The sequence below is a fragment of the Thalia democratica genome, unplaced genomic scaffold, assembly GCF_965202585.1.
Source record: "Thalia democratica unplaced genomic scaffold, ktThaDemo2.hap1.1 HAP1_SCAFFOLD_1063, whole genome shotgun sequence".
NCBI classification, from domain to species: domain Eukaryota; kingdom Metazoa; phylum Chordata; class Thaliacea; order Salpida; family Salpidae; genus Thalia; species Thalia democratica.
In genome coordinates this window covers 1-24,143 of record NW_028139987.1, presented here as the reverse complement: position 1 = coordinate 24,143, position 24,143 = coordinate 1, and the positions used below count along the sequence as shown (strand labels likewise).

The following is a 24,143-nucleotide window of genomic DNA, read 5'->3' as shown; positions in this document are numbered from 1 at the left end:
ATTTGTCCAAACGACAAACGTTTTCGAATATCTGCAAATCCCTTTTCGCCCGCTCTAAGCCCTTAAACTAAGGTTTTAAATTCACGTTGCCGGGGAGTATTTGTCTGAAATTGTGCTAAAGTTTAAGTACCATAGTCGACAATTCGGTGTCTGGATACGCAAAGTTGGGTACAGACAAAAGGTGGTGGCGCGAAGAAAAAGTGATAATTGTATAATTTGTTGGCTGTTAGAAAAAATTGCTGGCTTTCTATCTTTTATTACAACTAATGGCGCAATAAACTTTTTTAAGTTATAACTAAAAATAGCATCTAAATGTCTTGTAGTAGTTTTAATAGTGCAAATTTACATAACAGAAAACAGTATTTATATATAAATAAAAGTTTCAAAACTAGTCTTCATCATAAGCTTAAATACAAAAATTACATTTTTATAGAATAACACAAAATAAAGTTTGAGATAGAATTATTTATAGTATTTAAAAGTGATAAAATTTATGTTACTTATTTTTCTGATAAAACAACTTTAAAGAAAAATTTTTGGCCATACTATCAAAATTCAATTTTGGTAAGAAAACCTTATAGAGGTTATAAGTGTTTACTAATGCTTTTAGTTATACACGTATTTCTGATCAAATAAGTATTAGTAAGAAGTTTCGAGGTGATTGAAAGCTACTATAAAATTAACTTAGTTTAAGGTTATCTCAAAAAGTAAAAATTTACTAACAAATACAAAATATTACATCTATAAAAAATTTTAACTAATATTAATTTCTAAAGTAAACAATTAGGGTACTTTAAAGGTTAAAAGTAACCTATATGGCAGCTAAGTAGGCTATTAGTGTTTAATCTTTCAAAATCCTTTTTTAAAGTGTGATAAAAATTAACAAGTTAAGCTGTATGCTACACATCTAGTTTTTTAATTAACATTTGACTTTAGTCATATATTGTGATGATTAACGATTACAATAAACTTAAGATCAAACAAGTTTTTTGCTTAGTAATTACAACTACTAAACAGATTTATAAAATCTAAACTCTAAAATATATGTCCATTTTAAGTAGTTAAAACACTTGTTTTATTTAGAAACTAAATAAATCTAAATAAAAAAAGTTTACAATGTAACACATTTACATATTGAACAGAAATTGCTAAAAAACAGTTTTGTGGTTTTCTTATCAATTAAAGTGTGAACTATTTAAATATATTTAATTTACGCTTTTTGAAGTTGAAATTTGATAAACACAAGTAAATAACTATTGTGTGTATACTTAAGATATACTTACTTGTGTAGTAGTTTTTTTTGTTACACCATAAACATTTAAAAAAATTTGTTAACTAATTCTTACCTAAGGATTATTAAACTCAAAACTTTTTTTGACAATTAATACGTAAAAATATTTATTGTCGATTACTCATATAAAATATTCCTATTTTATTCATACATATAAAAAAGATACACATGTAGTCATACTTTTTACATTTTTTTTTGTTGGCTGTAATGAATAGTTGTGCTTTTATTCGAAAAAACAGAGACAGACTATATTTTAGCAAAAATATTTGGTGGCCGAAATGAATTTGTTCGCAGTCAATAAGAATTAGGAAAAAATTGACTTTAGATAAATTTAAAATAATGAAGTATATTTAATCTGTGAAAGCTTACAGAAGATTACTGATAAATATTTTAACTAGTAACACGCGTAGCTTGCACGCGAACAATACTAAATTATTTTTATATCTTAATGATTAAATTTTACAGAACACCAGTCCACCTAATTTTGTTAAACCTATAGTGTTGAGAATAAAATTGATAAGAATAATATAAATAATACAATAACAATATGTATAGGACCTTTTCAAGTATTTACAAACCTTAAATAAATTATTTATATTTTTTTATTTTAACTTACTTAAAAAAGAAAATGATGACTTAATTAACTGTTTTTAGAAAAAAATAAAATTAAAAAAAAATACCAAATCCACAAGTGACGCTGCAGCTTTTCCACTTGACAAATCTCCACACAAACTCCTCCTTGACAACCACCACCTCATTCTCGATCACCCTGACAACCGATATCGGCGACCCCATCGCCTCATTCACCCGTCGATGCGTATCGAAGGGGCACAAACCCAAAAAGCAGTTCTGCAAGTATAAACATTGTACAAATTTTCTTTTCTGAATAAATTTCAAGAATTATTTAGATATAAAACTTAAAAAAACTATCACTTTAAATTAATTTTCGAGTGAAGGAGTAACTCAGTCACATTTAGATTATAATAGGTAGCATCAAAGTAATCTTTAAAGTACTTAAGAGGTTTAAGCGAAGCCCCCTTTTCAACTTTTTGATGTTTAACTCGCGCTTGTAAAATCACCCTCGTTCGAAAAGCCGGCCACAAACTACAAAGCCAACAATATGCGAAGCAAACATTATAAACTGTAGTTTATTTAATCAAGAGGTCACAACCCAACTACAACACGAAAGAAACATTTGGGGTATCGGCTCTTATCGCAACAGATAATCGAAAGTCAAACTCGGATGACTTTTAAAATTCAATTTAACTCATTAATGCTAACGTTTATTAATAGGAAAAATTCTTTGCAACAAAAGTTTTTTTGTAATTAGATTGTTGCATTTCATTTGATATATCAGTCGATAAAATCAGTCAAAATACTCTGAACATTTTAGACTTAAATACGGCCTACCTAAAACTGTAGTTTATGTGTTATACTTTTTAGTACTACATATATTTTGAACTTTATAAAAACAGTTTATACTTGTATAACAAATTGCTAAGTCTATTAAATAAAAACAAAAGCTAAAATAAATAACAGTTTTACACCAGCAAAACAATTTAAAAAATTAAAAAAACGAAAAGTCTAAAACTAGAAAATTCCGATAAAGAGTAAGCAAAAATACTAAACTAGGTTATTTTTAAACTATAAATAAAAAATAGAAAGATTAAACCAGCTAATGTCAAACTAATTTAAAAATCTAAACTATATAATTTGTTATAGTAATTCAGTCTGTACTAATAGAATATATACATTTACCAATAAGTACCTTTTTCCTAACAAAACTTTATTATATTTTATCCCTTAATTTTCTGATAACTAAGTTTAATTTTTTTTATACAAAGCTATCATTAAATTTTCAACATCACAAATACTTAAAATTATATTTCATTTGTTTAAACAATTTCTATTTTACAAACCTCGGTGTGAACGAGAGCCGGTCCCCTGCACCTGGGTTCGCTCTTGTACAATTCCTCCTCTTTAGTGATCCCCTCCTCCACGCATTCCACCCTCCTCGTCCTGAATCCTCCCATCCCGCAAGATTTCGAACATGCGCTCCACTCCCTCGCCTTCCATCTGTTTGTATTCAAGTTAAAGTTGAAAAATCATCATAGATGTTTGTGTAAAGGAGTTTTTGTTTGGTACCAAAAAAAGAGCTAGTCAAGTACAATGTAACTGCTATTTTTTTTGTTCTCTGACAGCTAGCAAGCTAAAGAAGACTTAATTTGAATGAATTAAATAAAGTTTTCTTTTCTTCATTGAAATAAAGTTAACTTAAAGTCTAACTAATAGTTTAGTTTAGGTTTTAATAATAAAACAATCAATATTAAAAATACTTAACTTTAATCATTTACTTTAAGAGCAAATTTTTAACGACTTAATTTTATTAGCATAATTAAACGGACTTTAAAATTTAAAACTTACTTGGCAACTGGAGTGAATTTCAGAATAGTATTTTTTTTTTTGGTTTGTTTTCTGTTTCCTTTTCTTTGATTTAGTTTTCTTCGTGATTTTACTGCCGTTCTTACCTTGGAAAAATCATTCTATTTGCTACAGTAGAAGTTGTGTTTAGATAATTTCAAATATACTTTTAGTGGTGTTTAAAAAATAATCATTTAGAAACCTACTTTAATCCAACAAGCAAAATGACTAAAAGAAAGCTATAAAATATTTTTATCACATTTTTTACTCACTAAGGCAAACGCTACATCCGCAATAATACGTCATAAAAACAAAGTTAACAATTAAGCTATGAATGACTAGAATATTTTCTAGTTAAAATAACCTTTGTACGTTTAAACTGTATACTGAACTACCATTATTTATGTTAAAAGCAAAAGACTTATTAATTTATAAAACACAAAACTGATTAAAAGTTAGACTAATCGAAATTATAATAAAGCTCTATAACTCACCAATTCTATAAACATGTTTCAAAAAGCATAATTTTACGAAATTATAGAAGTTACTAACTCTTCTTGCAGACTTTGTTGCACTCCATCATAGTGTTGGGTTGTCGTCTTGTTTCACAATTTATTGTAGGAGTCGCTCTGTTGTCGCATATGATGTACCTATTTCGCACTCCACTACCGCAACTAACACTACACTGTTCATTTAAGTAAATAGGCTAAGTAAAAATAGGATCTGTGTCAAAAGAGCAACTAGAAAAAGTTTTGTGGTTGTTCAAGACTATATTATTGAATACAATTGAAGTAATCAATTAACAATTATGTTTTTATAAAATGTCTATTTATATATGAGTATTGAAAAATAATTTTAAGCTAATGGTTCTTCTTTTTAATTTAGTTTTTAAATTTTTTCAAACAATCTTAAAAATCGTATTTTAAAAAAATGTGTAGTAAAAAAAACTAAGCCAGCTTACATCGGACCAGTTTCCAACGATCCACTTCGGGCACTCGAACGTGTTGCACGCTTCGACGCTTTCCGGCTTCACAAAGTTCCCGCACTCCGACTCGTCCTCAAGGATCCTGATCACATCTCCGCTGTACTTCTCCTCCACGCACCTGATCGTCCTCTGCAGCGTCCCGTTCCCGCAACTCACGCTGCAAGCTCCCTTCTCGATCGTCCTCCAGCTACAAAATCGAGTCTTTAGCACCACGAAGCGGAAAAATAAAACGATTACACGCAACATCATGTAATATTTCGTTTTTGGTATTTTTAAAGAGCTATAGCGCGCCCTAGCGGTAAAAGTAAACAAGAAATAACTCACGTGTGTATGCTCGAGTATTCGTAGTGTTGCTCTGGGTACTTGTAAAATCTGTTGTGATAAATTGATAAATAACTATAACTATAGTTTCTAAAATGTATACTTTTTAAAAACGTTAAAGTAGACAACTGACAAGTTATATATAGTACTTGTTTAGTTTACAATACTTAGACACTTTCATTAAGAAAATAACTACTTTAAATCTAAAATTAAGAATGTTGTTTATTTTTTAAAAAAAGATAAATGGCTAAGCTTCAGTTTATTAAAAAAATGTCTGAAAAGATATTTTTTTGTTTTTTGCATGTTTATTCATTCAAAAACCAGACTTTGTTAATAAAGTATTTTGAATTTTGTAATATAATATTTGTTTAATACCCGAACAACTAGTAAGTAATAATTTATTTAAATATAAAATTTTGCTTTAAGCAAACTTTCACCACAAGCAACATACCTGGTGCCATTGATAGAGGGGCGCGCTTCCTTGCATAGGGGCAGTACGCATTTCACCCGGCGAATTTTCACCTCACCCAATCCCTCCTCAATGCATCTGGAATCTGGAAAAACTTCTGAGCTATTCGAAGATTTGCACACTGGCCTTATTTCTTTGTAGCCTAAAATATATTGGAGTAGTGTAAAAACAAGTATATTGACTTATTTTTTTTATTTTGATATAGAACTTCAGATAAATTTTGATTTTTATTACAAATTGCTAATGATGTTTTAAAAATAAGATAATTTTTGATATAAAATCATTACTATAAGCAAAAACTGAGGAAAATTTTCAATAAAAGAAAAGTTTTTTAATAAGCGCTTTGATTGTAAGTGTACATCAGGCAGGTTTTGTTTTTATGCAATAGCAGAAGTTTCCATATGCTTATAAAAATTAATTAAGTAAATTAAAACTTTCAGTGAATTTTACAGTAAATACAAAAATATATGACGTGATTTTATTTAAATCCAATTAATCCATTTTTTATGAAATATATTCTGCTTAAATTGAACTAAGTAGTTGAATTGTAGGTTTTATAGGTGCCTGCAGCTTTAAAACTTTACAAAATTTAATTTAAGCCACAATGGTTTTATAAATATTTGGTTCACAAACCGCATTGACCATTTTCAACATTTCAGTGAAAATAATGTTCTTTAATTGAAACCGAAAGCAGAAGTTAAACTTAATTTAATCAGGTTTTTAGTTTTCAGATTTTGTCTGTTGTTTATATTGAAAAATAAAAACTAAAAATTAAGTTATAAACCTATAACAATGTTTTTAACCGCTTTACAGAATGAAACTAGAATGATTTTAAATTGTATTCATCTAAATATTTTTTTTTGGTTAAAGCTTGGCAATGGATTTCAACACTAGACTGTAATAAGTTTTTAATTAGCAATTTTATTTTAATTGTTAATATTTATTATTAAAGAATAGTTTGGTTTTGGTACTGGTTTTAACTAAAATATTTAAACATAAGTTCTCCATTTTCAAAAAGTTTTATTAACTAATTTCGTTTAGCTCTTCATCAGATTATACTTGCTAAAAACTAATAATAATGTATGTAGTATAAATGTAGTAATAAACAGTAATTTTGAAATACGTAGCTAAAAATTGTTACGTCATTAAGTATAAAAGTCTGTTTAAAATGTTTGAATTAAAATTGAATTATACTTAGCTGATTTGAAGTTGCCTATAAAACAAAACTATTATAACAAAAACATTTAAGATAATAGAAATTTTACTTGAAACAAAATTAAATAAAAAATACATTACAAAAATTAGACAATAAACGACAACAAAAATACTAAAAAGATGCTATTTATAAAGTTTTAAATTGTAAAAATCCCTTTTTCTGCAAGTTTTCGGCTCACGAGTTCTAATAAACAAAGATTCTAGAACTGAGAGATGGTAATGTTTCTCGCTCTATAAAGAACTTTGAACCTAGTATCCAGGTAGTTCTCAGCACAAACAGGGTTGTTGAGGAGGTGCTCTTGGATAGATGACTGTTCACCTTTTGGCTTAACTTCGTCATTAAAAATAAATCTTATTAGTTTTTTCGTGACATGCTGCTCTTGCCTGACGTGGAAATGTTGAGATGTTCGACCTACGTAGTCATTTCCGCAATGACATTTAAATATGTATACTACATTACTTAAATCATGAATAGGTGTGGCATCTTTCACAATTCCGTTAAGAGGACGGTTGCTGTTGTACACAACACGTAGCGAAACGCTATTAAAGGTGAATTTTACAGCTAATGAAGCTTGCTTAGACAGTCTTATTGAGTTTTCACCCATGTAAGTGAAAACTCGTGAGCCGAAAATTTGCAAAAAAAGAGGTTTTTACAATTTAAAACTTTATAAATATCATTTATTTAGTATTATTGTTGTCGTTTATTATCGTATTTTTGTAATGTACTTTTTATTTAATTTTGTTTCAGGTAAAATTTCTAATATCTTAAATGTTTTTGTTTTAATGGTTTTGTTTTACAGGCAAACTTCAAATCAGTTAAGTATAATTCAATTCTAATTTAACATTTTAAACAGACTTCTATGCTTTCTGACGTAATGATTTTTAGCTACGTATTTCAAAATTAATGTTTATAACTACATTTATACTACATTATTATCAGATTTTAGCAAGTATATTCTGATAAAGAGCTAAACGAAATAAATAAATAAACCTTTTTCAAATAGATGGTTTATGTTTAATTTTATTACTAAAAATTACTGGTTTTCGGAAATGATACTGGAGATATTTTTTTCAAAGGATTGCATTACTTTTTTGTTTTTATTAAAAGTTTAACCATTTTTTTCAGACTGCTGAAAATATACTTTATGTAACTCATAGTTACACAAAAAGATTAATGTTACATGTAAAAACTAAAATACTGGAATGTTAAAATTTGAAACCTAGTTAAGGGATAGAACGAATTCTTAAATAATTCATGTATATATTATTATCTTCTAATGGTATACAACAGGGGCGTAGCGTGGGGAGGGACACTGGCGCATGCGTGCCACCCAAAAAAGAAAAATGTAATATCTTTATCCTTTATAGTTTTTTTTTTTCTGCTTAATTTGCCTTTTTTAAACTATGTTTATCTAGTATTCAAAAAGTTAAACAAAATTTTGAATACCAATTAGTGACAAGTTAGGAAAGTACATGTTATTACTCAATATACTGATTCGGTGCGTAATTGCAAATGCGCACCGATGTTGATGAAAAACTCCATAAGGAAAAATTTTATAAGTTCATTAACTTCATAAGAATTTAGACTCAAATAGTACGCAATTAATATAGCGCACACTGCTGTAGTATAACCTTATGGCAGATTATTTTTCTACAAAAAGTTTACAAAAATACGTCACGATTAAGGAAAAATTAAACAATTTTACAATATTTTTTTATGCAACATTGTTAAGACTACTGCTAGTTTTCTGAACTTTATTTTTGTAAACATACAAGATAAGCGTGTCGGCCTATGAGAAATAAACTTTGTTTGTGATTTTTATTTTAAACAAATACAATCAAATGAATTAAATTTAAAGAGTATATTTTTAACTATTTTACAAAGTTGTAATAAACTGTAAAAACAGTTATAAAGTTGGTCTATTTTAACTTCTGTGTAACTTTATTAAAATTATGTGCAATGAGGTGTTGTTATCACTGTTGTATTGTATATTAAAGAGATTGATATTTTTTCGTAAATAAAACAGATACTTTCGTTTTATTGAATATATTAATTTTTAAAGATATAAATTTTACTATAAGTTATAAAAAAATTTATTTAGTAAGTTTACATTTTTGCAAGTATAAGTAATTCTAATGAAATTTATACTTTTATTTAATTTTTTAATTTTGAAATGTATAAATATTTTTTTAAACAGTTAACGAACTTATTTTACTTAATAAATTTATTTCAATTATATTACTTATAAAAAGTTTTTTTTATAGCTAATTACAAAAGTTTTAATTTAGAGGATTTTTGAGAAAAAAATTTGCGCACCTCTGACCAAAATACCACGCTACGCCACTGGTATACAACATAGATAACTTAATTAAACCGCGATAAAAATCATTCTTTTTAGTATACATTTTGTTATTTATGGTCTATGTTTGTAGAAAATGCTTAAAAGTTGTTTAAAACTATGTAAAATTACTTCAAACTACAGTATAAAGAAACAAACATTTTTACAAAACTTTCTGTTAAAGGTTTAAATATATGTATAAATATATTACAATTCTCAACTAAACATTTTCAAAATACATTTGTTTGTATAAGGTTATATGTTTTGTTTTTTCGAAAAAAATACAAAGATCTCAACTTTTGAAGAAGAAAAAAATACTTTTTTATTCTTTCAAGACTTTTTAATGCAAGCTCAGTTTCGGTCAAAGACCTCGTCAGTATTTATATAAAAAGCCTTATTCAAATAGAATCTTGTGTGTATAGTTTAAAATACTTAAGTAAGTACAAAACTAAATATTTACTATTTTTAATCGGTTTGTACAGAATTTTGTTATAATACTTAAAACTCTAAATGTAAAAAGTGAAAGATAATTAAAAGTGTTTAAAAGCTTCTGTAAAGAAACAAATTGACTAACAAATATAACCAATATAAACAAACTGAAAAACAACTAGATTTTTACTAATTTTTATAACTGGTAATTATTAAAACATGCAAATGACTCACCATCGCCGCAAGTGGCCGAACATGGAGCGTGGTTGCCAGTAGCAACGGGCAGCGACCAGATGACGGGTTTAAGTTTGTAGTATTTGTATCTGATGGTTCTGGCGCCCTCGTGCGGATGATTGCATCCCTGAATGAACGGGCACATTCTGTTGACCATCATCGTCTGTCGTTTTACCTACAGTATTTTTAAAATTTTGATTTATTTTTAATTTTCTTAAAAAAGCTTTGATAATTTACTCAACCTAAAATAGAAAATAAAGACACTGTAGCAGAAAAACAATTTGCTTCATTGCAAGACTCGAGTTTATTGTATTTATTTTTAAATACTTTGTTAGTAGTTTGTAATTGTTAATTTATTTTTATTGAACTTGTTGTAATATAACTTTGATTATTTTTGAATAAAAAGTTCAACATATTTTGTTGTGAGACTGTTAAAACAGTAAGTACAAATAATATTTACGAGTATGAACACAAAATATATTCGTATAGCTCTTTTTGCATTTACAAAAAATTATTGACAAAGTTTATTTCTGCCTTTTGTGGGTACACATTTATTAATTCATTTTAGTAGTAAAACTATTTTTATGTGGACATTTTAGTATGAAAATGCATGATAAACTACAATTATGAAATGACACAATCTCGTATTATGCTTGAAAACATTCTTTAAAATTTTGCTATTGTACTGATAAATTTACTTCGTAAGGCTTATGGGAGCTTGTACAAAGTATGAATTATTCAATTACTGGTTTTTGTTAGATAACTTTTTTGGAATTTTACATTCAACGTACAAAATATTTCTACCATTTATTGTAAAGAAACTTTTGCTTTATTTTTTTAAATAACTTGAGATTTTTTGAAATTCTAGCGCGAAATACTTAAAACTAGCATTCCTAAAAAACATATTTTTCATGTGTTATATCTTATTAACTTGTTTAACTTGTTAACTATTACCAAACAAAGTATACTAACAGCTTTTAAAACAAATACCTAGTTTTGTTTATTTTTTAATAATCGTTGACAGTAAAACAACATTTAAAAACTTATGTAATAAAGTTTATGTAAACTCTTTTTTTAAATTTTATACTTATAAGCTGATTAAGAATAAAAGGTTTTCTAATAGAAGTACTTTATTTACATTTTAAACTAGTTTTTTGTATGGTTTAAGAAATAATCATATCAGCTGAAGTTTCTTTAAAAAAAACTATTTTTAGTTTAATTAGATTAATTTAGACTAAAGTTATAGAATTTCAAATACTCCAACATAATTTTACTTTAGGAAATTAACTGTTAACTAATCATTTCAAAAGCAACAAACATAAAATTTTATTTTATTTATTTTTTATTTCAGAAGATCTAAAGTTTAACACATGAGATGTTTAGTAAACTTGAAAACTAAAAAGCAAGTTTTATTTTTTCTATAGTTTAAGCTTTCTTTTTACTTTTATGAATATCTTTTGTGTTTTTTGTATGGGTATAAGTATAAGGTTTTGAAAGGAAAACTTATATTTTGTTTATTGTTGTATAGTTATTTGCCTTAACTAAAAAAGTCTATCTGTTTATTGTTATATAAATACTTTTAAAGTAAAAATAAGCAGAAACTTAATTTAAACTAACGTTTTTAAAGATTTAAAACTTACAAATAAAAACAATTGTTTCACAAAATTCAGGTGATATCTTAATTACCTAAATGAAATAGTGTTTATTAAAAATGGAAAAAAATATAACGAACATAAATTTAAAAAGTGTGGAAGAAAAAAGTAAAAAGCAAGAACATAATTTTATAAAGTTACTTAGTAATACAGCATGCAAACTTACTACAACTTTTGCGTTTTCTTTAATCGGCCCTGCGAGAGAGTAAACAAAGTCGTCCAAATTTGACAACTCCTCGGCATCAGCTAGCGGTTGTTTTGCTTCTTCGTTCACTTCTATCAAGCTGAGGTTTTTCTTCTCAGATACTATATCTGCAATGCAGTTTGTTATGTAAGCCAAACGTAGTTGTCGTGTATTTGTAAAATCAAGAAGCTTATATTTGAAGTGACCATTTTTTGTTTTAATAAAGATTATGTATTGATTTAAAATTTTTTATTACAGCCATGGAGCATTTCAAAAAACATGAACAAACAGCTGTTAGAAAAATAAAAATTTAATAGAGTGTATTTTTTATGTAAATAAGCGATAAAAAAGTTTTTTTTAATTTTAATAACGACAAAAACCTTAAGTAAAATATAAATTGCTATCAATATAATATGTATAAAAGTTAAACTAATTTACCGAAGCTAACATCCCCGGAAACTATAATGTTTGTGCTTGAAGCTGGAATCTCAGTAATTGTTTCTGAAAAGTTATTAATTTACTTAAATTAAAGTTTATAAAGTGTAACAAATAGTTACCTCTGGTTATTTGTTTTTAATTTTTTTAACTCTTTTTAGCAATATGATAGATTCTGAGAAAAACTAGCATCTAAACTACTGACAAAAAGTTTTAAATAATTATAATTGTATTCTATTTTTTTTTGTAACACATGATACTAAAAAAAAATAAGCAAATAATCTAATTCTAAGTACTTATGATAGGTTTTTTTTACATATCAAAATTTCAATCTCAATAAGTTGTAAATGCTTTTTTTACTAATCCGTTTAAATTTTTACATACGAGTAAAATGCAGTGCATTAAAAATAGAACAATGTTTTAATTTTGTGTTAACTATATTTAAAGGGTTGCTGTCAAATTTGCACGAGGGGACAAAATTGCACGAGTGCACAAAATTATACGAAGATGAAAATTCACCACGATGACACTTTTGCACGAGGGGATAAAATTGCACGAAGATGAAATTGCATGAAGGGTCACTTTTTCACGAGCAGACAATTTTGCATGGAGACTTTTTTAAATGGGTGAAATATTTATTTTTTAGTTTTTTTATTTATTCTAATTTTTATTTTTTTATTTTACCCCTAATCTTTACCCTCGGTCGGTACGTTATATATATTTTTTTTTTTATTTATTTTTTTTTTTTATGTTCAATTTCTTATTTTATTTTTTTTTATATTTATCTTATTTTACTATCACTGTTACCCCTAACCCTTACCCTCGGTCGGTTGCTTTTTAATTTTTATTTTTTTATTAGTTATTTTTTTTATTTTTAATTATACTATCACTGTTACCCCTAACCCAAACCCTCGGTCAGTAACTGTTTTTTTTTTCATTTTTTTTATTAAATTAATTTTAATTTTTTTTTTTCTGTTTATTTTTTATTTTTATTTTTTTCTGTAGTTTTTTACTCTCGTGCAAACATGTAACTTGTGCAATTTTGTGCACTCGTGAAATTTTTTTCTCGTGCAATTTTGTCCCCTCGTTCAATATAGTAACCTCGTGAAATTTTTTATTCGTGTAGTTTAGACCCCTTCTTATATTTAACAGCTATAATTCATAACAAACCTAAAAAAATAGTTTGTCAAGTTAAAGACGTGAAAACTGAATTTTGGTATTTTTAAGTTTAAAGCTTAATACAACGATACAACGTAGAACTTAATCAAATGATCAATATTTAGATTAAAATATTTTAGTAAATGTCAATTGCAGTAACGTCCACAATTTAATATATATATGATTTATTACAGATATTAAGTCAGCACAGATAAAATATCAACTTTATTTGGAACTAAATTAAAAAGGTATTTAAATATTTATAATACTACTCGCAATATAAAAAGTGTATCTTACGATTATTAAGGAGTTGAATACAGTTTAATAGCCTTTTAAACTGATTTAAAACTTAACTTAAGTATTTTCTAAGAGAGCACTTCGTAAAACATTATCAATCATTAGGTTTTATACTTTTTATACAATTGTAAACACATTAACTTTGCATTACTGTCTCAATGATTTAGCAATAAGTGTTTTTTTAGTTTACTATCTTTAGTAACTTTTCATTTTTTTAAAGGTTGAGAAAAAGTGTTTGCATTTGCAATTTACAAATGTTTTGGTTTCTTTTTTAGCAATTTTACGCTCTTTAAATATTTGAAGTTACATAAAAAAAATTAAAGTTAATTAAATCCATGCAAAAAGTTTCTTGCACAACATTTAACAATATTTTTCTATAATTAAGAAGTATAATAAATACTAACGATACAGTGTTTTTTATTTTCAATGCTGATAAGTAATCTTTTATTGACTATTTGTTTTTTTTTAACTGTTGAACACACTTTCTTTTGAAACCTATGTGCATAATAGCAAGAACGTTTTTCAAAGAACAAAAAGCATGTTATTATAATACTTACGTACCGTTATCACTTGATAATGTCACAATACCACTGATCAATCTGCATGAACTTCCGTCTCCTCCGCAAACTCCGCATTCGTCATAAACCTCTCCTCCGTACAAAACTCCGTTACATCCCGCCCGCTGTGGAGTAGAAACATTTTGTTTTTGTTTTCTTTTGTGTATCAAAAAGTTTTAAGCGTGCTATAAATAGTTTGTTGTGTTAATTAATGTAAAAAACAAACTTAGAAATTAATTAGAGATTTTTTAAATTTTATGCTTTAAATATTTTTTTAATAAAAACTAATAAAATACAATAGTAGTTAAACTAATATTTATTTGCATACTTTAACTTTTTTAAATAATTTTTATACATTTTGCATAAATAATTCCTTGAAAAAAAAGCAACAACCGAAGGTATAGTAGATCAAAGGTTTAGTTATAAAACTCTGTTAAAGTATAACTTTGTTAAAGTAAAAAACATCCTGAACACAAGTGTTCTTAGCATTTGTTTATGGCTATCAAGTTTCAGTGTGACTCCAGATAACTACAACAGGAAAGTCTTCAGCAAACAAAGTAGAACAAACAAACACAAATATCCGGTTATGCTATATTTTAACAACTTGCGCAAATACCATTATTTGAACAGCATTCGGTTTTGTTGAGTTATAATTACTCAGAAATAGCTTCTAGTAAAACAGTACTTTTATCCCACTGTTCCTTACGTAATACTTTCAGCTACTTCTGAAGTGATACACAAAAATAATTGCGTCTTGTGATTACAAAACGAAAAAACACGATATCGGTATGTATGATAAACACTCAAACCAGTAGAAATATTTCATTAGTGTTTCGAACTAGGCTATGGATTAATACGAATAATTTAATTTCGACCTCTGTAACACGTTTTAAACCGTGTTAAAGCATAAAAATCTCAACTCAATACAATTGTTTCTGAATTTCCATATAAGAGAATTTCAGTTCACGACTTAATAAAGCAAACATTTACAATAACAAATCACATATGCAGACCACATAGACATGTAAATTGCAAAATAACATGATTATTCTCACTAATATGTTAAACAAACGATTTAGCAAACGAGCCGAGAAATTCTTGTTTCAATTACAGTTTTTCCTTTTTTTTGTTTTTTAGTTTTTAATGAGAAACGAGTTTCACTTTTCGTCATTTGTTTAAAATTGTAAATTACTCCTACTCTTTTCGGATATTTTTATAGCGTAATGATAAAGTAATGTACTACTTTTTTACTTTGTGAACCATGTAAGGTTGAATGAATTATATGACAAACAAAAGTTAATGATGGGAATAATAATTTCGTGAATGATGCGATTTATTACATTTTAAATTTTCACTAACCAAGATACACGCAATCTCTTTATTAACGCTGAATTATTGCTTATTATTCGCAACCACAACTTTTTTCAAACAACCAAAAGAAAAGGAAATAAAACAGTGGATATTACAGTTCCCAAGTTTATTTAAAGCAAAGATGCACAGAGCAGGCTAATTAAACTGATGGAATTTTTGGCAGAATTACGAAAATCCAAACGTTGACCAAGAAAGTTGCGGTTTTGTGCTTTGAAATAAAACCCTCAGAAATTTCTCACACCAACCCAACTTGATATAAAAAGACGAACTTTTTGTTTCAAGTGCGCAAGGCAATTTCGGCGTTTTAAAACAAACTGTTTTCATAATTGATAAACCATTTAATACAAAAGGAGAAAATGTGAACTTTGAACTCCATTTAATCTAGACAATTAAAAACTAAGATGGAAATATGTTTGTGTCTGTCATGAGGCTGATTAAGAAACTCGTTTGTCCTTTTACTATTTAAAGTTCAAGAAAAAAACAAACCACACAATTTAAAAAAAAAAAATTCATACATTGTTTAATGTTTTCATGAGAAGCTTTTTTGAACCTATATTAAATTATTTTTATAAAGAGAAAATATTAAAGCCTATCCTATTTATTCACTCACTTCGCATTTTCCTTCGATGCAAACCCCGAAACTCTTTTGCATCTGGCAACGGGTTCCGTCAACTACCTTGTCAGTTACCATGGCAACCTTACCCGTCACGCTCGACCTGCAGTGGAGGGAGCAGTGGGAGTTGAGGTCCTTCTGCAGCCTGTGGTCGATGAGGTCGGAGGCGGTCAGCACGGGAAGCGTCCACTTTTGAGTGGCCGAGTTGAAACTTTCGCACTGGCGTTGTCTGAAGCTTACAGAGAACTGCGGGCAGTCCTGCAATTTATTTTTCAATAACAAAATTTGCTTATGTTTTTAATAAAAATTATCTAGAAGTAAATTTTTTGTTCTACTTGTAGAAACGAAATAAAATGAAGTGTTTTAAATAAGATGGTCTTTTAATTGTATGTTGTACCAATCTAGCTAATAAAGTTAATTTAGAATTAAAGGTAGCTTACTTTTTAAGTATGTTTTCTTTAATTTTTTGATAAAAGAAGGCTGCAAATTTAATTTTTTGTCTGTTTGTGATTATGTGAGTTTTTTTATAAAAAATGCCTTTCATTTCTAATAAGTTGTTATATAAACAACCTCTAACTATTTTCTATAGTATCTAACTGTATCTCAAAAAGTATTTTTTACAATAAGTTAATACAAAAAGACTTCATGCTTTAATTAAATTTTTCAACTATTACCTTAAAATAACAATTAACTTTAATTTTTTCCTCAATCTATGTGTTTACCTTATGAACATAAGTAATTAAAAAGTGGCAGTGTAATAATTACGTTTTAAGGCTGAAAGCTTGGCACCATTATACATAAAACTATTCTAATAATAACTTCAATGGACGCCTGCATAATAGACTTTATTGATGCAAGGATTTGGTAAGACTTCTACAAACAAAACGTTGCAAAACTTTTTACTTTGCATAAACCCGGCTACTGTTTTCAAGCACCGCAGTTATCAAGAAACTTGCAAATACTTTAATACCCTTATTGGGCCCCAACACACTGGAAAGTGTTTGCTTTGCGCTTATGAATGCTTTTCTCATGTCTGTGGGTTTTTATGACTCACAACAACATAACTGACCTTACTATGACTAAATAAGTTTGTATTAGTGTTTTTAACTTTATGTTTAGTAAAAAACGTACCTGAGTCGAGCACAGTTTGTACCTATGATATCCTCCAGTGCATGTTCTGTAAAAAACATGCGTTAAAATAATTTCTAAACCAGAATTAGAAGAAGCTTTTTTAAAATCTAAGCTAATTCAAAATAAAACTTTATACTAAACAACGCACGTATTAAAAGTTTTTATTTTAAAAAATAATTTTTTTAATGATTTTAAAGTTTTAAAAATGAAAATGTTACAAACACATGTAATACAGATGTTTTATACAAAAATTACACTGTTACTGTAGAACTAAAATTTTATGACGAATTTGCTTTTTTCTTACATCAAACAGTTTTTAAAGATCAACGAGAATTTTATTAAGTTTATTAAAGTTTTCTGATCTTAGTTAAAAGAGTTCTTAAGCTAGTTTTTATTAACTATCCTTAAATTAAAAAGTTGAAAACTGTAAATTTAAAAAACAATCTAACTTCTTCAAACAAGATTTTGAAGACTTGGAAATTCCAAAGCCACATGTTTTTGTACAATCTGACCAACTTGACCATTCTGACCAAAAATTTCGCTTCTATTAGTATTAAAAATTCATATTAAACTAATATTTAAACGTTTACTACTACATTAGTTTGTAGGCTTGTTTTAAAACTGAATAATCTTTCACCCACTTTACAAGCGATATTATCAACAATGTTGTATGAGAAACTTAATACATGGAATTTTCTTTAAACAATTTACAAGCATTAAATATATTCGATCTATGTAAAATAATAAAAATCTACAAGTAGGTCAAAAAACAATTTCTGAGAGCTTAAAAACAAACCAATAATTGACATTTGAAATTAATTAACCATAAGAATTGATACGTTACAATGATAAAACGACAAATTAAGATACAATTATATGAAAAACAACAAATTAAAAAAACTAAAAACATGTTTTTACATATTTTTAAATCATTAATACTTTTTAAAATTTTGAAAATTTTCAATCTTACATGTTTGACTACGCTGTGCCATGCTTCGTCATCGCCGCTTCCCCCTGTCACGTCATAATCCTCGTCGTCTGACGTCACGAATTCATCTGCCTTGACTATTATCTGCAAAAAATTAAAAATAAAATACAAGGGGTATCATCATGATTAGAACGATTGTTTCGAATGGATTAATAAAAACTTGCCAATCATCTAAATCCAATAAAATTGAACTCGCCGCTAAGCTCATGTTACACCTGCCGAAGAAGTTAATTTTATGTACTTTTAACTATTTTAATTGTTTGTGGTCAGTTCTATAACTTTAATTTCTATAAATAACCGTCACTTACAAACCATCAAAAAATTTTTTGCTAAATCTTCTTGTATATCAGGTAGATCATTTTTATTTACTTACGCTTGTAATTTTTGCTTTTAATTTTTTTTTCAAGTTTGTTATATATTAAGTTATCGAAATGTATGCATTAAAATTATACAAAACTATTTAAACAAGGTATTTCTATTCACCTGTTGTTTGAAAAGTCAGCTTTTAAGGCCATTCAAACGTTAGAAAACACTTGAGATCAACGTAAACAACAAAATACAAAGTTGCACAGGCACGCAATAATCTCATAAATTTCAAACTTATCAAAATTAAAACAAATTGCTGAAAAAAAGGAGCAAGTGGCAAAAATAAAAGCTCCAACAAACAAAAACTTGCGTGACTGCGCGCACAAACTTGCTGCTACTGGAGTTGGCGAGCAAACAGCACGTGGTGGGAAAATGTTACGTCACAAAGGCCCGCCAAAAGCCAATTTTTGTGACGTCACTCTTGTGTATTGAAGAGAAGTTTTGTTTATTGCGACTTTGACCACGCAACCTATTTTGTTTCGTTTTTTGTTGGGCAATTAGCGACAGTTATGTTTTAGATATTATCAATGAATTACGCGTAAGATGTGAGTGTTTACTTGCGCGCTTTAATTCATTTGAAATATATTTAGCGGATTATTTTGTTTACTGATTATTAATTGCTTATGAAGTTGAATGACATGTCTGGTTTAAATTTTTCGTTTCAATGTAAACTGTTATATGTCTTTCTTGTTATAATTTATCATGCAAGGTTTTTATTTACACCATGCAATAAAGTACATCAATCTACTGAGCCAATTCTTAATTTAGAACCCAATTAATTTTGTTTACAAAAACTTGATATGATCGATATACTTTGCGCTTAGGGTGTTATTAATGCTGCATTAAATTTCTGCAAATGTGCACGAAAGATTTCAATTATTCAGACATATAAAATCAGGTACCTTTAAACAATCTATCAATCATTTAACGTGTACTGACAGATGGGCTTATGATACCACAAAGATATCTTAACATATATACTCATACAAAACTGATGTAAATTTAAAATAATATTAAGCTTTTAAGTATGAAAACATCGAAAGTTTTTAACTTTCAACAATCAGAATTAAGGTTTTTTTAACTTATAAGCATTAAATTAATCGACAAAGAATCACTTTCGTGAACTTAAAACAAAAATGTTAAGAATTCAAGCTGTTTCTGATAATTACCGTTTATTGAAAGACCTACTTTTAAACATAACATAATGTGTGTATTCGCATCATAGCATGGGAACATGTCAAAATTTCACCATTGTCTCTCAGACTTAAGCTGTTTTACTATATATAACAAAGCGAGTGTCATGTAATACTTTGTCATTTTGCTCAGTCACTAAACAGCAGACGCTGTTATCTTGCACACAGTAATTAATTGCTATAATTAGGAGCGCGTTTTATTTGAAGAGCAAATACTTTCAATTGGCTCGGTCGCTACAGAAAAGTAAGATAGCAGCAAGTATACAGCTGTAACTTATTTAAAATAGATTTCTATAAATTATTGAATTTTTTTTTAAATTTAGTTTTTCATTTGAGAACCTAATATACAAACGAATACGCTATAAATTTGTTTTTGTTGTAAATAATAGATTAGATTTAAATTTAAATGAGCATAAAAATAAAAACAAGTGTTTTTTTTTCGGAATTTTACTCTGAATTAGTCGTTGTGAAACTATTTCTAAAAAAAAAAAATCCATAAGGAAATAAATTTTATTTTAAACTCAACAAAACTTTCTCTCCGGTATACAATATGACAAGCGTAGGCGTTACACGAATAGTCACGAGTTTACCCCGAAATACAAATGTTTATTTGAATTTTATTCGCTTGCAACCGCACAATCCTTCTCTGTCACAACTCGAGTGCCTTTTAAATAGTTCACTTTTTAAAATTTTTGCATTTAAGCCTAAAGACTGCCAGTAGTTTACATTAGAAATTCCCTTCAAAGCACTTAAAATTTTTCCGATCAAAGATTTTTTTTTGAGTTTGCCTGCCGCTGCTTGAATTAAATTAAACGTGTTGGAAAGCAGAAAGAAATTCTTTGACCCCAAGAATCTTGAAAAAAAAATGTTTTGAAAGCTGGCGTAGTGAAAATTTTTAAGGAGCTGTCAAGCGACTTAATCTCATTCTTCTTCGAAAGGCGAGTAACGCCTATCAGTTAAAAAGGAAAGTTTTTGAAAAAAACACAGAAATGAGTGCACTCCAAACCGTGCCACCCACTGAAATGAGAAAAAAATTTAAAAGTTTAATCTCGCAATGCCTTTCCCTTTCGCAGAGAGCTACTTCACAGTGTGCCTGTGTTGCAATTAAATACAGATCAAAATTAAATCTGGCGTTGCCATTAAAAACCGTTCAAAATAAAGTAGCAAAGTAGCACAAGAGAGTTGAAGCGGTTGAATTTATATGTGATGATGAGAAAAATTTAGCTCGTAGGTGGCTCGCTGATTTAATCACTGTGGAAAGTAATTGTAAATAAGATCTGACAAACCTTGGCTGACTTGCGCGGTGCTAATAACACGATTTCACTGCAAATTTCAGCGTAATTAGCTGCTAAACCGCTGTTTTGTAAACATCAGGCGTCCTAGGTAGCTTTAAAGCTGCTGTATTTCCAAAGAAAAGTATTTGTTTAATTGGGTTTAATTGTCAAGTAATAGCTTTGAGTTTTTTTAACACTCGAAGTAAAATTCATGTGAATGCACAAAAAAACAATTAATAATATAATGTTTTCCCCTAAAAAGCGTATAAAAGGTAAATAGTAAAATACACTTAAACTTATAAAGTAGCTTCCGAGTTTTTAGTTATCTATATACTAGTAAGTATTGAAAAAAAAATGTTAATAGAAAGCCAACAACATGCTAGGCATGAGCTCAGGATTAAGCGAAATCTGCAGCATGGCGAAAATCTTAAATAAAATTATAGCTTAAAAAAATTTAAAAAAATCAACTAAAATTGCTGCTCTAATCAACTAAAATTGCTGCTCTCGCTGCTTAATTAGAAACTAAAATCAGAAATTTTAGCCATGTACTTGCCGCGAACGGAAGCATTCGAAGGCCGAGTATCATGGAGTGAATGATGTTTGACTAGAAAAAAATTCAATTTTGCTTATAAAGCGCGCGCCGTAAACAAAAAGCGTGGGATGAATGCGCGTTGCTAAAAATAAAGAAGTTTTTTGTTTCATTGTGCTTTTTTAATAGGTTTTTTCAACAGCTGTTTTTTTTTTTTTTGTGTTTTTGTCACCTGTGCAGTTTCATTCACTGTTAAATATTTGCTTGGTACCTGTTTAAGCAAACAAGTTGTTAGGACAAAAGTGGTTTATATATAAAACTTTTGTTTTCATTTCTCGGCGAAAAAAGAATTTCCATGCAAATAACGTGTATATTTAATCCGTGTGTTAAGCGTTTGTTTCATTCAAACCGCAGTAGGCAGGCTTGAATTTCGAGCAATGAAGAAACGATAAAGATGCTCACATATTGCACGTGTTTTGCTGTATTAACGCTTAATCTGCAAAACAAGTCAACTGAGCACAATGGGCTCCTTTACATCAGTTTAACCTGGCAATTTCTCTTTTGTGAGCGAGATACTACGGCCTCAATAAAAATCAACACAATCAAATACTTTGCATACTTTTATTTGTGTGTGCTTTTTATCTTTTATAGCTAAATACATATGGCATGATCGGTTTTTCGTCGTGCACACACGAAGAAATGAAGCTTTGTAACGAACTTTTTTAAGCGTACACGAGTTTTTTTTTCAGCTAGGTGTTTGTGAATAAAGTAAAATTTTTGTCTGCTTTGTTTACAAAATAGTTAACACAAACATATACTTAGCTTCTCGTAAAAACCGATTAGAAATTCAAAAATTGCTCGAAATCCATTTAAAATAATGGTAATTTGATTTAAACGAAGATGCGCAAAAGTTGAAAAAAGAGCTTATTAAAGTGATAAATTTGTTATGAAATGCTTCTGAGAGGTAGAACGGTATACTGTGTAACTGAATACTATAATTTAAAATGTCTGAAACCAGTTGGAATTAAGATAACAAATATGTTTGTGGTATCATGTTAAAAATTGTTTTATAGCTTAAGTGTGTTTTGAATTTTAAAACATTTATATGAGGAACACAAATATTTTCCATTGATTTCTACAAAGTTTAATTATAAAGGTATAAATTTTAATTTTTTTTTGTAATATTTGTTTTTAAGTTTACTACAAACTAAAATTTCCTGGCTGTAAATTAAAATAACATTAACATTAAAATGTTTAAATTTTATTCCAATAACTTGTTTTAAAACATTTATGACATAACAATCTAATTAAACCTACTAAACTTAACCTTAACAGTTTAAATGAACTTTTAAAAGCGATTGCTTTAGTGGTTTTAAGTTTCTTAAAGCTGTAACTTTTAAATATAAAAGTTTATACAAAGCTTAGCAAGTGTGAGAAATGTCCTAACAGAAATCGAACCTTCCTTTAAAACGGTTCTCAATTATTCATGTACTTTTCTTATTTATCTCATGTGTTCTTTTATTGATAGAAGTAGTTAAAAATAAGTTTCTCTATATAAAGATGTTCCAAAAAAAATTATAATATACTTTTTTTTATGAAATGAATATTTTTATTAGCCTAAAGTTTTTAAATTACTTTTAGTTTTATATGCAAAATTTCTTTGTTTTTTTCTTAACTTACAAATTCACTTGTTTCGTTTAATTGTTCCTAGCCTATATGTTTATCAAAAATGCTAATATTATTAATACTTATAAGTGAATTTTCTACAATAAAAAGAATGTTGATGAGTAGCTAGCTAATTTTTACAAGTTTTTTGAAACACGTCAAAAATGTTTGCAGCAAATTTAACATGAATAAACTAAAATGTAAAACAAATTTATTGCATAACTCATTATTATAGCAGCAGATTATAAAGGTCAAACTGCTTATAAAGTTTTTATGTGTGCATACTTTAATAAAATTTTGATAAAATTGTTTCAAAACATGCCACTTTCAGGCTTCAGTTTTTAATTAAGACCTGTGTATATGTTAGAGCTTAGTTCTAAATGATTTACTGATTAGAAAAAAAACATTGTTTATATAATATTAAATCTGATTTAAAACAAAAAAACAAAGCTTAACCCAAAGTACTAAAACCAAAACTTATCAGCAACAAAAGCCACCAAAGGTAGGAAATAAGATTTGATGTTTACGTTTGATACAAAAAACTTCAAAATTGTTCATGCTTAACGCTTTTAACTGATTAATTGCTGGCAATTATCATGTTTTAGAATTTTTCAGCGGAAAAGTTGAAAATAAGCAGCGTTTTTATCAATTTACTTTTATTTTTATCTTATTTGTGCTCTCTGTACGCACATAAACAAAAAACGCAAACATGAAAATTGTTTAAAAAAATTAGTTGTTATCAGTTTGCCGTTTACAAAACAAAAACATTTCCTTTATTGTTCCGATCACGTTTTTGTGCCGACTGTTGCTGGAATTCGTTAATTAGTTTGCCATGCTTAGTTATTTAAGTTTAACACAAACGTAAACACGCGGAAGACAGTTTTTAGATTAAATAATTTGATTTCAATGTTTAAAAGCACTAATTATTCGCCGTTAAATTCGCTGTTTTGACGGATTTGGAACTTACTTGAACCTGAGTGTGGAGGTTCAACTAGAGTGAAAAATTACCAAAAACAAACAGAATGT

The 24,143-nt window shown here is 27.9% G+C and overlaps 1 protein-coding gene across 1 annotated transcript; it reads right to left on the bottom strand.

The window, feature by feature from the left end:
• Positions 1-2,043: 2,043 nt before the first annotated feature.
• On the bottom strand, positions 2,044-18,298 carry LOC145847722 (ADAMTS-like protein 1). The gene is made up of 16 exons (XM_082953695.1): positions 18,251-18,298; positions 18,073-18,174; positions 17,552-17,646; positions 17,103-17,148; positions 15,969-16,229; positions 13,992-14,112; positions 11,979-12,041; positions 11,523-11,668; positions 9,705-9,879; positions 5,470-5,629; positions 5,022-5,069; positions 4,674-4,884; positions 4,265-4,397; positions 3,716-3,819; positions 3,211-3,367; positions 2,044-2,140 (listed from the first exon to the last, which is right to left on the bottom strand). Exons 1-15 carry the CDS (start codon positions 18,296-18,298, stop codon positions 3,272-3,274), a joined length of 1,809 nt encoding a protein of 602 aa, XP_082809821.1. The 3' UTR covers positions 2,044-2,140; positions 3,211-3,271.
• Between the last annotated feature and the right edge of the window lie 5,845 nt (positions 18,299-24,143).

What these genes read in the sequence shown, in the direction of transcription:
- LOC145847722 (XM_082953695.1), bottom strand. Translation starts at nt 18,298, where the DNA reads ATGAGCTTAGCGGCGAGTTCAATTTTATTGGATTTAGATGATTGGCAA. An exon ending in TTCCGGGGATGTTAGCTTCG is followed by an intron (nt 11,669 to 11,978) that starts GTAAATTAGTTT and finishes ACTGCATTGCAG; the next exon opens with ATATAGTATCTGAGAAGAAA. An exon ending in GAATACTCGAGCATACACAC is followed by an intron (nt 4,885 to 5,021) that starts GTGAGTTATTTC and finishes TCGATTTTGTAG; the next exon opens with CTGGAGGACGATCGAGAAGG.